Genomic DNA, 15,255 nt, shown 5'->3' on the forward strand with positions numbered 1-15,255 from the left:
CCTTTGCCAAGATAATCCAACCACCTGACAGGTTTGGCATATCAAGAAGCTGATTAAACAGTATGATCATTACACAGGTGCACCTTGTGTTGGGGAGAATAAAAGGCCACTCTAAAATCTGCTTGTGAGGGGTGGCAGGTGGTTAGTGGTTAGAGCGTTGGGCCAGTAACCGAAAGGTTGCTGGATCAAATCCCCGAGCTGACAAGGTAAAAATCTGTCGTTCTGCCCCTGAGCAAGGCACTGTTCTCCAGGTGCCGTGGATGTTGATTAAGGCAGCTCCCTCTCTGATTCAGAGGGGTTGGGTTAAATGCAGAAGACACATTTCAATTGAAGGAATTAAGTTGTACAACTGACTTGGTATCCCCCCTTTCCAATGTCATTTTAGAGAATTTGGAGGTGCGTCCAACCGGCCTCACAACCGCAGGCCATGTATGGTGTTGTCCGAGCAAGTGGTTTGCTGATGTCAACGTTGTGGCAGTGGGGTTATGGCATAAGCTACGGACAACAAACACAATTGCATTTTATCGATGGCAATTTGAATGCACAGAGACACCGTGACAAGATCCTGAGGCCCATTGTCGTGCCATTCATCTGCCGCCATCACCTCATGTTTCAACATGATAATGCACATCCCCTGTCACAACGCTTTCTGTACACAATTCCTGGAAGTTGGAAATGTCCCAGTTCTACCATGGCCTGCTTACCCACCAGACATGTCACCCATTGAGGTGTACGACAGCTGGAACACATGTACGAAAGCGCGTTCCAGTTCCCGCCTATATCCAGCAACTTCGCACAGCCATTGAAGAAGAGTGGGACAACATTCCAAAGGTCACAATCAACAGCCGGTTCAACTCTATGCAGAGGAGATGTGTCACGCTGCATGAGGCAAATGGTGGTCACACCAGATACTGACTGGTTGTCTGATCTACGATCCTACCTTAAAAAAAAGTTATATGTGACCAGCAGCTGCGTATCAGTATTTTCAGTCATGTGAAATCCATAGATTAGGGCCTAATGCATTTTTTGTCACACAGAAGTTGTCACATGTTGCGTTTATATTTTTGCGCAGTATATTTACTGTACATAGGAGAACAATACATCTGAAATGAATTAGGCCTACACCATTATCTTTGCAAGGAGAACTAGAATTGTGATGTTGTAACAGAGCTAAGCATCCCATTACTCGCGCCTTGGTATTACTGCAGCTGCCAGAGCAGGTCTCCTGGGACTGTACTCATTTAGCATCACTTCACACGTTTCCATTTTGAAAGCATAGCCATTTCAAGCTCCATCATTTTGTTTCCGAATTCCCGCAACAGTGTAAATGTACATGTGTGAAGGGAGGGAGGGTGACACAGCTAGTGGATGCCTCCCTGTGATGTAAGACATGGGCAGCATCCCTTCGGCCCAGTCTCCCCCATCCATCCATCCATCCATCACACACACACACACACACACACACTCTGGGTGATGAAGTCACAGCTGTGCAGCAGTGGACCGACTAATGGGAGCTTCTGTAAAAATGACGCTGGCTAGATGTAAACACTGCGGGTTGTCTGTTGGATGTGGCAAAAGTGAAGACAATACTGTATGTCTGAATGTGTGTGTGTGTGTGTGAGTGACAAGGCCTATGTATATGCATGAAGGGTGGATGGGTGCACAGACAGGACCACCTGGAGAAGGAGAGCATGCACCAGCCCTGCTCCACTGCATTTGGAAAGTATTCAGACCCCTTGACTTTCACATTTTGTTACGTTACAGCCTTATTCTAAAAATGGATTAAATGGTAGGCTGGGGCATCAAATTACACACAATATCCTATAATGACAAAGCAAAAACAGTAAAAAAAAAATTGCAAATATAACGTTTACATAAGTATTCAGACCTTTTAAATCAGTACTTTGTTGAAGCACCTTTGGCAACGATTACAGCCTTGAGTCTTCTTGGGTATGACGCTACAATCTTGGCACACCTGTATTTGGGGAGTTTCTCCCATTCTTCTTTGCAGATCCTCTCAAGCTCTGTCAGGTTGGATGGGGAGCATCGCTGCACAGATATTTGGGGTCTCTTCAGAGATGCTCGATCGGGTTCAAGTCCGGCCTCTAGTTGAGCCACTCCTGCATTGTCTTGGCTGTGTGCTTAGGGTTATTGTCCTGTTGGAAGGTGAACCTTCACCCCAGTCTAAGGTGCTCTGGAGCAGGATTTCATCAAAGTCCTCTGTACTTTGCTCTGTTAAACTTTTCCTTGATCCTGACTAGCCTCCCAGTCCCTGCCACTGAAAAACATCCCCACAGCATGATGCTGCCACCACCATGCTTCACCATAGGGATGGTGCAAGGTTTCCTCCAAAAATGATGCTTGGCATTCAGGCCAAAGAGTTCCATCTTGGTTTCATCAGACCAGAGAATCTTGTTTCTCATGGTCTGAGAGTCCTTTAGGTGCCTTTTGGCAAACGTCAAGTGGGGTGTCATGTGCCTTTTACTGAGAAATGACTTCCATCTGGCCACTCTATCATAAAAGCCTGATTGGTGGATTGCTGCAGAGATGGTTGTCCTTCTGGAAGGTTCTCCCATCTCCACAGAGGAACTCTGGAGCTCTGTCAGAGTGATTATTGGGTTCTTGGTCACCTCCCTGTCCAAGACCCTTCTACCCCAATTGCTCAGTTTGGTCTGGCGGCCAGTTCTAGGAAGATTCTTGGTGGTTCCAAACTTCTCCCATTTAAGAATGATGGAGGCCACTGTGTTCTTGGGACCTTCAATGCTGCAGATATTTTTTGGTACACTTCCCCATTTCTGTGCATCAACACAACCCTGTCGTCTCGGAGCTCCACGGACAATTCCTTTTGACCTCATGGCTTGTTTTTTACTCTGACATGCGCTGTCAACTGTGGAACCTTATATAGACAGGTGTGTACCTTTCCAAATCATGTCCAATCATCAGTTGAATATACCACAGGTGGACTACAATCAAGTTGTAGAAACATCTCAAGGGTGATCAATGGAAACAGGATGCACCCGAGCTCAATTTTGAGTCTCAAAGCAAAGGGCCTGAATACTTATGCAATGAAAGGATTTGTTTTGAATATTTTTTTTATACATTTGCAAAAACGTCAAAAAAATCTGTTTTCGATTTGTCATTATGGGGTATTGTGTGTAGATTGATGATACATTCAAAAAAAAATGTTTTAGAATAAGGCTGTAACGTAACAAAACGTGGAAAAAGTCAAGGGGTCTGAATACTTTCCGAATGCACCAGGAGGTGATGCAGGGAAAAGGCAAGACTGCAGGAGGCTGAGAGAGCCAGTGTTAGTTAACCCTTTACAGCCTGAGAGGCAGCATCCAAACAGTTGAAAAGCCAACCATCATCTGTATGTATGTATGTATGTATGTACGTACAGTGGGGAGAACAAGTATTTGATAACCTGCAAAATCGGCAGTGTTTCCTACTTACAAAGTATGTAGAGGTCTGTAATGTTTATCATAGGTATCAAATCAAAATCAAATCAAATTTTATTTGTCACATACACATGGTTAGCAGATGTTAATGCGAGTGTAGCGAAATGCTTGTGCTTCTAGTTCCGACAATGCAGTAATAACCAACAAGTAATCTAGCTAACAATTCCAAAACTACTACCTTATAGACAGACACAAGTGTAAGGGGATAAAGAATATGTACATAAAGATATATGAATGCGTGATGGTACAGAGCGGCATAGGCAAGATACAGTAGATGGTATTGAGTGGTATGAGATGAGTATGTAAACAAAGTGGCTTAGTTAAAGTGGCTAGTGATACATGTATTACATAAAGATGCAGTAGATGATATTTATTTATTTTACCTTTATTTAACCAGGCAAGTCAGTTAAGAACAAATTCTTATTTTCAATGACGGCCTGGGAACAGTGGGTTAACTGCCTGTTCAGGGGCAGAACGACAAATTTGTACCTTGTCAGCTCGGGGGTTTGAACTCGCAACCTTCCGGTTACTAGTCCAACGCTCTAACCACTAGGCAACCCTGCCGCCCCATATAGAGTACAGTATATACATATGAGATGAATAATGTAGGGTATATAAACATTATATTAGGTAGCATTGTTTAAAGTGGCTAGTGATATATTTTACATCATTTCCCATCAATTCCCATTATTAACTCAATGTTAGTGGTGGCTGTTTAACAGTCTGATGGCCTTGAGATAGAAGCTGTTTTTCAGTCTCTCGGTCCCAGCTTTGATGCACCTGTACTGGCCTCGCCTTCTGGATGACAGCGGGGTGAACAGGCAGTGGCTCGGGTGGTTGTTGTCCTGGAGGGCAGGTAGTTTGCCCCCGGTGATGCGTTGTGCAGACCTCACTACCCTCTGGAGAGCCTTACGGTTGTGGGCGGAGCAGTTGCCGTACCAGGCGGTGATACAGCCCAACAGGATGCTCTCGATTGTGCATCTGTAGAAGTTTGTGAGTGCTTTTGGTGACAAGCCAAATTTCTTCAGCCTCCTGAGGTTGAAGAGGCGCTGCTGCGCATTCTTCACGATGCTGTCTGTGTGGGTGGACCAATTCAGTTTGTCTGTGATGTGTACGCCGAGGAACTTCAAACTTACTACCCTCTCCACTACTGTTCCATCGATGTGGATAGGGGGGTGTTCCCTCTGCTGTTTCCTGAAGTCCACAATCATCTCCTTAGTTTTGTTGACGTTGAGTGTGAGAGACGGAATCTAAATAAAAAATCCAGAAAATCACATTGTATAATTTTAAGTTATTAATTTGCATTGTATTGCATGACATAAGTATTTGATACATCAGAAAAGCAGAACTTAATATTTGGTACAGAAACCTTTGTTTGCAATTAGAGATCATACGTTTCCTGTAGTTCTTGATCAGGTTTGCGCACACTGCAGCAGGGATTTTGGCCCACTTCTCCATACAGACCTTCTCCAGATCCTTCAGGTTTTGGGGCTGTCGCTGGGCAATACGGACTTTCAGCTCCCTCCAAAGATTTTCTATTGGGTTCAGGTCTGGAGACTGGCTAGGCCACTCCAGGACCTTGAGATGCTTCTTTACGGAGCCACTCCTTGGTTGCCCTGGCTGTGTGTTTTGGGTTGTTGTCATGCTGGAAGACCCAGCCACGACCCATCTTCAATGCTCTTACTGAGGGAAGGAGGTTGTTGGCCAAGATCCCGCGATACATGGCCCCATCCATCCTCCCCTCAATACAGTGCAGTCGTCCTGTCCCCTTTGCAGAGAAGCATCCCCAAAGAATGATGTTTCCATCTCCATGCTTCACGGTTGGGATGGTGTTCTTGGGGTTGTACTCATCCTTCTTCTTCCTCCAAACACGGCGAGTGGAGTTTTGACAAAAAGCTCTATTTTTGTCTCATCAGACCACATGACCTTCTCCCATTCCTCCTCTGGATCATCCAGATGGTCATTGGCAAACTTCAGACGGGCCTGGACGTGCGCTGGCTTGAGCAGGGGGACCTTGCGTGCGCTGCAGGATTTTAATCCATGACGGCGTAGTGTGTTACTAATGGTTTTCTTTGAGACTGTGGTCCCAGCTCTCTTCAGGTCATTGACCAGGTCCTGCTGTGTAGTTCTGGGCTGATCCCTCACCTTCCTCATGATCATTGATGCCCCACGAGGTGAGATCTTGCATGGAGCCCCAGACCGAGGGTGATTGACCGTCTTCTTCAACTTCTTCCATTTTCTAATAATTGCGCCAACAGTTGTTGCCTTCTCACCAAGCTGCTTGCCTATTGTCCTGTAGCCCATCCCAGCCTTGTGCAGGTCTACAATTTTATCCCTGATGTCCTTACACAGCTCTCTGGTCTTGGCCATTGTGGAGAGGTTGGAGTCTGTTTGATTGAGTGTGTGGACAGGTGTCTTTCATACAGGTAACGAGTTCAAACAGATGCAGGTAATGAGTGGAGAACAGGAGGGCTTCTTAAAGAAAAACTAACAGGTCTGTGAGAGCCTGAATTCTGACTGGTTGGTAGGTGATCAAATACTTATGTCATGCAATAAAATGCAAATGAATTACTTAAAAATCATACAATGTGATTTTCTGGATTTTTGTTTTAGATTCCATCTGTCACAGTTGAAGTGTACCTATGATAAAAATTACAGACCTCTACATGCTTTGTAAGATGGAAAACCTGCAAAATCGGCAGTGTATCAAATACTTGATCTCCCCACTGTGTGTATGTATGTATGTATGTATGTACAGTATGTATGTATGTTAATAATAACTAAGGCTGGAAATTACCAGGGACCTCTTGGTACGATATTATCATGATACTTAGGTGCCGATACGATATGTATTGCAATGAAATTAATTCTTTATGTATCACGATTCGACACTATGATTTTACTGCAATTCAATATTCCAAACATTGACCAGATGTCTGATCAGTCATGGACATTAAAGTGCTGAAAACAAATTGTCTCCCTATTTAAAAAGAAGATGGAGCACAAGCTAGGAAGGAAGAATACTGGCGTTTTGGTGAAAATACAGCCAACTAACGCAGGTCAAAACAAGACATTGTTAAAAAAAAAATATCCCGATATGTAACTGTATCGATCCCCCCATCAGTAATAATTATCCTGTCTGGCAGTTCTATTTGGAGGTTTGAAATGTATTTAGACATCACACAATATGACAGAAACCACTCCTCCTCTTCTTCTTCTTCCCACTCAGTGTTACACGGCAGTGAAGCAGTGATTCGCTGTGTAATGGAGAACGAAAGGCATTCATTGGCTGTTGTCGTGGTCCTCAGGGCATCAGGCTGGTGTGGTTTAACGAGTCACGACTCAGTATTATTCCATAAAAGGTTTGTCCACAGAACAGGGCCTTACAACAATTAACACACCAGAATGTGCAAGTTCAAAGCATCAAAATAAAACCTTGATCATGGAATAAAACGTCACTTGTTCAATTGTACATTAATAGAGAACCATACCAGAGCAACTGACAGATACAACTCCAGAACCAAAATGGCTCCCGTAACCACAACCACCCCATGATGAACCCCATGAACCCCATCTCATGATGAACCCTAAGTCTATCACAGTTTAACCAGAATGGTATAGATGAGTTAGCTGACAACGTCATGAAAACGATCTGCATGCTTCCATGTTGCAGAAGTCAGCGTGTTGTTGTTATTCTGGATGACCAAATAGCGAGCAAGAATGACAAGAAACTGCCATGTGGGGGAACAGTAAGTGGCTAGTTTCAGTTCGTTTCATCTTGTTCTTGAAACCATGTCTTGTTTTGAGGTGTTTTGACAAACATCTGCTATAGCGAGCTAACCAACAACTGAAACAATGTATTTGAGAGACAACAAGTGCTCACTGTGCAAATTGATTTATATTTTCAATAAACATTGGAGACAAAATATAGTTCACATGTTGCCAACAAAGCCAACCCCATCTGTTTTTCCCCATAGTTGCACATGCATCGATTTTGTTGCTAAACAACCAAGCCGTCAATAGTACGAAGCAAGCTAGATCTACTCAGGCTTTTATAAAGCTAGCCAGCTTCAGTTAACTTCACATTCCACCTCAGGCAATATCCACATTACAAAAGGTAGATATTGATCATGCACCCGCCCCTTACTTGAGCCTGCTCGAGCTAGGCTTGTAACTGCATGTTCATATCGCCCGTGGCTAGTCCAAGGGGATGGAGGCACAATCTTTGCGAGAGGGAGGGAATCTGATTTAATTGGTCCTCAACTCCCGGGCTAAAGATACACGGAGTTAGTCTGCCCCAGAGCAGGTTCATTCTGAAGGATACGTTGCCATAGAAATGTACCTGGCTAAAAGGCGAGCCACTTTTGTGGTACCGGTTAACCCGAGATGAACTAAGAGTTGACCAGAGTAACCTCACTAATTCCTCAAACGTGATTCGTAGTACACCCCACTTAGCCTTGTATGGCTGGAGGCCCACTATGAACGGCAGGCTGTCCCGCGCTCTCCATGGCTCGGCCTCAACTCCCCCATCAGCAGACTCACACACCGCACAGGAGCTGGGGAGCGGGGGCATAGCTCTGAGCTTAAGGCCAGTGGGAGGGTGACCCAACGGTCACTACTAATGCTGCTGTTAGTCGTTTGCTGCGTACACACCAACAAATTAACAAGCTGAGCCAGTCTCACAAGCAACATGTTTTCCACCACTTGGCTTGTGAAATTAGCATCATTAGATAGATGTTGCCCTTAGCCAATGATACAGGGTCAGATGTTTCCCCCCCTCTCAAGGTGATTGTTAGGATTGGAGGTAGGGGAATCTGATCCAAGATCTGTGTTTAAACGTATACTACCACGAACTCTGCATCACCATTCCACCTGCAGACTCTTCATTGTGAGAAAGGAACTCCAGTTAAATCCAGGGCAAACTAAATGCAGTAGTAGGAGAATCAGAATGAGGCCATGACCCCAAACCACCACTTGTTACCTGAGCAGAACACCTTCCCTCTGTTTGGCTCAATGAACAGGAATTGAGAGGAGAGCCCTTTCAAAGCTCTCCTGGCCTGAATCACATCACTGAAATAGATCAGTACAAAACAGCATCCGTTTCTTATAGAACTGGAGACACTCACCTGGCAGTCAAAGTCCTGGAAGTTACGGAAGTTCTGAGAGAAAAGAGGAAAGAAAGGTATGTTAATGAGGTGTTGGATGTTAGAAAACATATTTAACTAGGCAAGTTGGTTAAGAACAAATTCGTATTTACAATGACGCCCTACCCCGGCCAAACCCTAACCATGCTGAGCCAATTGTGCACCGCCCTATGGGACTCCCAATTGTGATACAGCCTGGAATCGAACCAGGGTCTGTAGTGACACCTGTAGCACTGAGATGCAGTGCCTTAGACCGCTGCTCCACTCGGGAGCCCTACAGTATTTTAGAAAACACGACTATGGGAGTTTCAGTATACATGCACTGGCTGATTGACAGACGAAATATGCTATCCCATCTATCTCATTACCGTCTGTATGTCCTCACGTCTACCCGGCAGGCTCCTGTGAGTGTCTGCTTGGTTCTTAATGAGGTGGCCTGGCCACTAGATGGAGTGAGTGGTCAGCCATAAACCCATTCATTCAGATGAGCTCATGATTCTGCCTTACTTCCTTCAACCGGTCCACAGCCGAGATACTGTATATATTGACAAGGTGGTCTTGTCTCTACCCTAACAATGGGAGTTGTTGTCCCAAAGGAGGGAAGGCAGGCGGTCTGCTTAACATGGACAGATAATGACGGGAGTGAACCCTCGCACTTCTCCTCTTCTTCTCTTTCCACTGCCAGCCCACTTCACCAGCACCACTGTCAGGTGATAAATGGCCTGTTCAGCCCATGATGCATGGCGCAGCACCCTCTGCCTCAACCTATACATCAACTTATTTCCTGTGAAGCAGAGAGTCTACAGGGCTCTACGCTGACCTTTGTTTTACAAGGAGCACGTATGCGCCTGAGTTTAAAAAACGTAGATGTACACAAAGACATTTAGGAGCACAATGCAAAATATTTGGGGTAATAAAGCTAGAATCTGTCATTTTTCTAGGCGTACTGGTGCTCCTAAATTAAAATTCCAGGTCGCACTGGAACTGTCTGGAACAGAATATCCCCCTCTGGGTTTAATAGCGGTCAATTTACACAGATGGGCTGACTTCCTTCTCCAAGGCAGGCTCGGAGCTCATGCCCTCCCTGATGCTGCAGTGTAGACTGAGGTCCTAGAGGAACCGTGGGAAGAAAGCTTTGATCTGCTGGAGTTTTTTTCCCTCTCACCTGAATCTTTCAAGCTCACAAAAAAAAGAGCAGTTTATGCTAGCTTCCCCTTTCATCTTTTCCCCCTCTTTCCTCCTCTCCCTCCATCTCTCTCTCTATCCTCTGTTTTTCTCTCTCTCGAGCCTAACTCCATCTCTTGCTTTTTGTTCTTCTATTGACTCTTCCCTCACTACAGTGAAGCTGAGATGATAAATAATTCACTTTGATGAACAGCGCTCTGGAGTGGGGAGCGAGGCACTGTTCACGCTGGAGACAAATACAGAATAAGTCTCTGTGTGTCATGTATAGGCAACAATCTGCACATCTGTCTGTGTATGTATAAATCTTCCTTGCAAGTGGTCATCTCATCCTCTCACCTTATTGGTCAGCAGGGGCTTGATCTCAGTCAACTGCACGTCCTGTAGCTCATCCATCCTTCTGTCTTGTCACTACGCCACAAAGAGAGAGATAGACAGAGAGAGAGAGAGAGAGAGGAGACAGAGAGAGAGACAGACAGGTGTATTTCTTGTCTTCCTCTCTGAGCTACACATGGCATACATAGCACATCTTCAGAAATTAGAGCTGCACAATTATAGCACATGCAAATAATAGTCTTTGTATGATGGTATGTGTCAATGCAAACACAAAGAAGATCTGAGAGACCCCTGCTGTGTCGATAAGATGTTCAGATTCATGTCAGCCTCTCGCTATTAGTTAACATGGGAGCAGTTAGTAACGACACATCGGGCTGATTGATCTGTTTCTGTGGGATGAGAGAGGCAGGCAGCCGTGTGTCATGCCCTGTCATTCCTCCCCTGGGACTCTCCTGAACAGACCTGAGCTGTGTCGCCGTGACACACGTGATGAGGAGGATGATGATGATGATGATGGAGCTGAGGGGTTCAAGAGAATTCTGACTGTCTGTGTAAAAGGTGATTCTATCCTTTCATAGTTTATACCCAGGGACCAGACAGGCAGGACGAAAGGCAAGCAGGGATACCACACAAGTCCCTCCTCATTTGTTTTCCCCTTGAGGATTCAGTTTGTCCTGGCAAACAATTACACCGAGAGAGACGACGCCCGGGCGGCACGCAATCACCCCCACCAGAACCCAGCCCCTTTTACCCCATCGCCGCCTGCTCAAGGTGAGGACCTTAATGGTGTTCTGTTACCTGGCTCTCTGAGAGACAAGATCAGGTTACGGATAACAGGAGATATCATCTAGGGGCCTTCTCTTAGGTCAATGCTTCTAACAACAGAATAAAATAAAACTGAGCCCATATCGTAACTAACTCTCACCTATATTTTTTGTATACTCATATTAAAAAGCTCAAATAACAGAACAATTGCTCTAAAAATGTACAGTACAAATACAATGAAGGCTGGTCTTCAAAAAAAAAGGCCATGGGTATTGGATTGACAACAGCCAATGGGAGTTCCAGTACTACAATCACTTCCTGTGTCCGGGCCCGCCTCGGACAACCTTGAGCTGAGGTAGCATTTAACCTTCAGGGTGGGTTGGTGATTTGCTTGGACTGCCTGGAACTCAGCCAACCAGAACAGCTCCACAGATTACGTTATCCCAGTTTGAGTCAGCAGGAACCATTAGGCTGTTCTTAGACCTGCTATAGTGCATGACCAGTGTAAAGAGCCTCCGTCTGATGAGTGAAATATAATATACATAACATAATATATCCCTGTGGCAAGACTTCACTGTCTTCCTGAAACAGACTGGACGTTCCATCACATAAAAGTAAGCAAAACGGTAGTTTAGGCCTGCACATCAAGCATCGACGGTACTTAGCAGGGTGAAAATATGCCCAGCAATCCTGGTTTGACAAATCCGGCTCAAAGGAACTAAATAATATTTTGACAAGAAGCTGGAAAAAAGAAAAACAAATATTCTGCATGCTTGAGCGGATTGGCTGGATAAATCCAACACTTCCTCTGGCTGACACAGAAAGTGGGCCGGTAGCAAAGGCCAACTGTAATCATAGCCTTCTAAATCGGCTAACGCAGCCCCCAGGGGGCAGGGTCAGGCTTATACCCAAATGACAGACAAACAGCTTCATTTCACACCTCAACTCCTTTGACCCGTACTGGGTTACCTGACAAACAAACCTCAAATGCTCTTGGAAATTCCATGGTAAATGGAATTACACGGAGACCCAGATTTTTCACTTTAAAAATGAATAATAAACAAAAACCATTCATTTAAACATTTAACAAACCACAGAACTCCATGCACAATGACTACTTTTAACAATTTCCACTGAATATTTGATAAAAAACACACTGTGCCGATACAAAGTTTGGTAACAGAATAACAGGGATATTTTACAGTTAATGTATTTTGTACTATATTTTACAGTTAATGTATTTTGTACTGTATTTTACAGTTAATGTATTTTGTACTGTATTTTACAGTTAATGTATTTTGTACTGTATTTTACAGTTAATGTATTTTTTTTTTACTGTTTAAATTGTTCGAAGTAGTCATTGTGCAGAGAGTTGTATGGTTTGTTAAACTTTTGTTTGGCATACAATTGGCATAATTCAGTTATCGTGGAATTGCCCTCTCTCATTTGGGGGGGTGGGGGGGTGGGGTAGGGGGTGGGGGGGGGTGGGGGTGTAAGTCCCTAAGAGCTATCCCACAATAGGAAGTGGTATTGTATTTTATTGTACTGTATATTGTCTTTGGCCCGACCCTGTCCCACGTTAACTATAAGAACACCAGGTCACGTCTAGACACCTCCGTCTCCAACAGATTCACATTCTACTATACGCAGTGTGCTGCGGTTGCCATAGAGACAAAGCCAGCGATGTTTATTCTAAGCTAGGAGCCCCTTGGGACAGATGAGAGCCAAAGAGACAAGGGGAAGAGATAGACTGTAATGGGAGGAACAGATTGGGGCAGTGTAGGTCTGGAGAGAGACACTAAATCATCTAACTCCTTCCCTGTGGTCACATTCATCCACAGTGCCATGTAACACACTTCAGATACAGTCATTCAGAGATTATTCAGGCAATGAGAGTTAAGAGGAGATAGCCTAGAGGACAGATGGATAGACAAAGCATGTGTTTGCTCTCTGTGGACACATATTTGACTGAGAGTCCATTAGAGAGATGGTCACATTTGGTTAAATGCCTCTGACATCAGATGAAGAACATGACAAGTGCATGGATAACTATGGAGGAAGGGGGAAGGGGAAATGTCGGAAACAGCTAAAACAGTACAATGAGGTGCATAACTGTCTGGAAAGCCTGACTGGTGGTGGATGATGGATATTCTGAATACAGTATGGCTATCAACTCTCTCGTGGATGAAAAGGTTAAGGAGATGCAGGGACACACACACAGACACAGTAGCTGTTCTCGTGGTCAATTTGAGCTCTCAGCACGCTGCTCCCAGTGCCTTCTCCTATCAATGTTAAAAATCCCACCACACTGCAACAGAGACTTGGGACCGAGTGCTAGGAAAAACATCACTGGAGATCATGTCTGAGAAAAACCACAGCCACAAAACTGAAGAAAGCTCAGGTCTTCACCCCAGCTACCAGGCAATATACTACTAAAGTCCTGGCAATATACTACTTCATAGGAATTAAAATAGTCCTATTTTAAAATGTCTGACTGTGTATTCCTCTGTTCCCCATCTTCCATCCTGTGTGACTGAAAGTCCACTGGTCTAAAGGAGAATCCACCATTGATGCCCTGCCCTCTGACCTGGGCTAGCTGGGGGCCAGAGGTGTTATTAGCTTTAGCCTAGTGCTGAGACACACACGCCAGCGCGAAACAAAAGGGAGTCCTGTAGCCGCCTTGTCAGCAGCCGGTGCTGAATGATCGATGGAGAGGACGCATTCACACTCCTCCCCCTCTCCATCTATCTATCTCCATCTCACCTTGAAGAGCAGTGCAGTCTGGGAGAGGCTCCAATGATGGGTCACATTTGTCTGAGAACCTAGTCATGATGCTGACTCTGAGGTAGCCTTCCTTAAAATGGCATCATGGTGACCCTGAATTATTCCCCTACATGTTGCCATGGTGACCTTATTTCTACCTACCTAGACATCGCCATGGAAACCCTAGGCCTAGGGTAACCTACCTAGATACCACCATGGTGACCCTAATTTGACCTACCGTATTGTCACAATGGTGACCCTGAGTTAACTAACCTGCCTGTATGTTACCATGGTGACCCTGATTTGACCTACCTTAAGGTCCCCTATGGCTGAAGGATCTACTGCAAGAGCAGGGCCCTGGCAACAAGCTGAAATAGAGGGACTGTCTGTTTTCTGGCTGTCCCGTTTCATTTTGGGTCAAATAACTTTAATGACCGTCCCAATTAAAGAACAGAGTGTGTGTGGGGAAGGTGTTTTGGATTGGTAGTCAGGCATTTAAAAAAGAAAACGAGGAAAACAAGCCAAGCCAAATTCCTGGGATGCGCACGCTGCCCTCCCAGCCAACAATTGATACCAGATCCCATGCCTGCTTTCTTTTATGTGACTCAATGGTCCTGTCATGGCCACCTTCTGAAAAGTACAACTAACTTTTTTTTTTGACCTGTGTTCAAACCAGGAAGATTTCACTAAAAACATCTTCCCTGGCTGCTCCACATCAGTGCCCTCCTCCACACTGTTTAGAGCGCTTAGTCTGTGTATAACTTAAAGTTGGTGCATTCATGTTAAGGTGGCTAGGTGAGACAACCACGCATATTTATATTTATATCTTAGCAGACACTTATGCAGAGCGATTTACAGGAGCAATAATGGTTAAATTCCTTGCTCTTGGGCACGTCGACAGATTTTTGCATAGTCAGCTCGGGGATTTGAACCAGGAACCTTTTGGTTACTGGACCAACCTCTTAAACACTAGGCTACCACCCAGCTCACAGTCATCCTTACAACCTTTCCTCAATAAAGCAGCTATCAGCCAAATTAGTGCTAGTGGCAAAAGACACATGCGAGTGTTAGTGCAAGAAAGGCATAATCCACCCCAGAGTATAATTGTGTGAAATGAAGAGATTTTCCCTCTAATTCTCTGACCAAAAGTAGCAGCCTGGGTTAGAGTGTTAGGAATAATCTGAAACCGAGCCCACACAATGCCAAGCACTTCTCTGGATCTTTCAAGGATTAACAGCCAAATACACAATACATTGTTCATTTATAATGACTTCGATGTCTAAACCTGTCACTTTCATATTGGAAAACACAACCACACAGACACTCTCAGAGATTTAATTTCCTGACCCTCCTACAAGCAATAACTCAAAACACAGTCACCGGTGTGTGTGTGTGTGTGTCAGAGCAGGTCAAGGCTCAGTTCATTATCAGAGCCCTCACTGGCACACAGCAGTCTCTGCGCTTATCTGTCTGCCAAAAGGGGAGCCTCATCCCCCTCTCTAAAGTCACTAAGGACGGGGCAACCCTGTCGTATTCAAATAAAACACAGGTGCACACGCACACACACACACTCTGTCAAGTCTCTCTCATTCGGAACATCCGCTGCA

At 44.8% G+C, this 15,255-nt stretch overlaps 1 protein-coding gene across 4 annotated transcripts in view; it reads right to left on the reverse strand.

Moving 5' to 3' along the window:
* The window catches only part of LOC110527914 (protein NDRG3), a 67,430-nt gene that overhangs the window by 18,325 nt on the left and 33,850 nt on the right, over positions 1–15,255 (reverse strand). For all 4 annotated transcript variants that reach the window (XM_021609522.2, XM_021609520.2, XM_036983384.1 and 1 more), the window contains exons 2-3: positions 10,124–10,195; positions 8,585–8,617 (exon numbers count right to left, since the gene is read on the reverse strand). In XM_021609522.2, the coding sequence (XP_021465197.1) occupies positions 8,585–8,617; positions 10,124–10,180 (90 nt within the window). In that variant the 5' untranslated portion in view covers positions 10,181–10,195. The remainder of the gene's footprint in view (positions 1–8,584; positions 8,618–10,123; positions 10,196–15,255) is intronic.

Source organism: Oncorhynchus mykiss, chromosome 7 (assembly GCF_013265735.2).
Source record: "Oncorhynchus mykiss isolate Arlee chromosome 7, USDA_OmykA_1.1, whole genome shotgun sequence".
NCBI classification, from domain to species: Eukaryota; Metazoa; Chordata; class Actinopteri; order Salmoniformes; family Salmonidae; genus Oncorhynchus; species Oncorhynchus mykiss.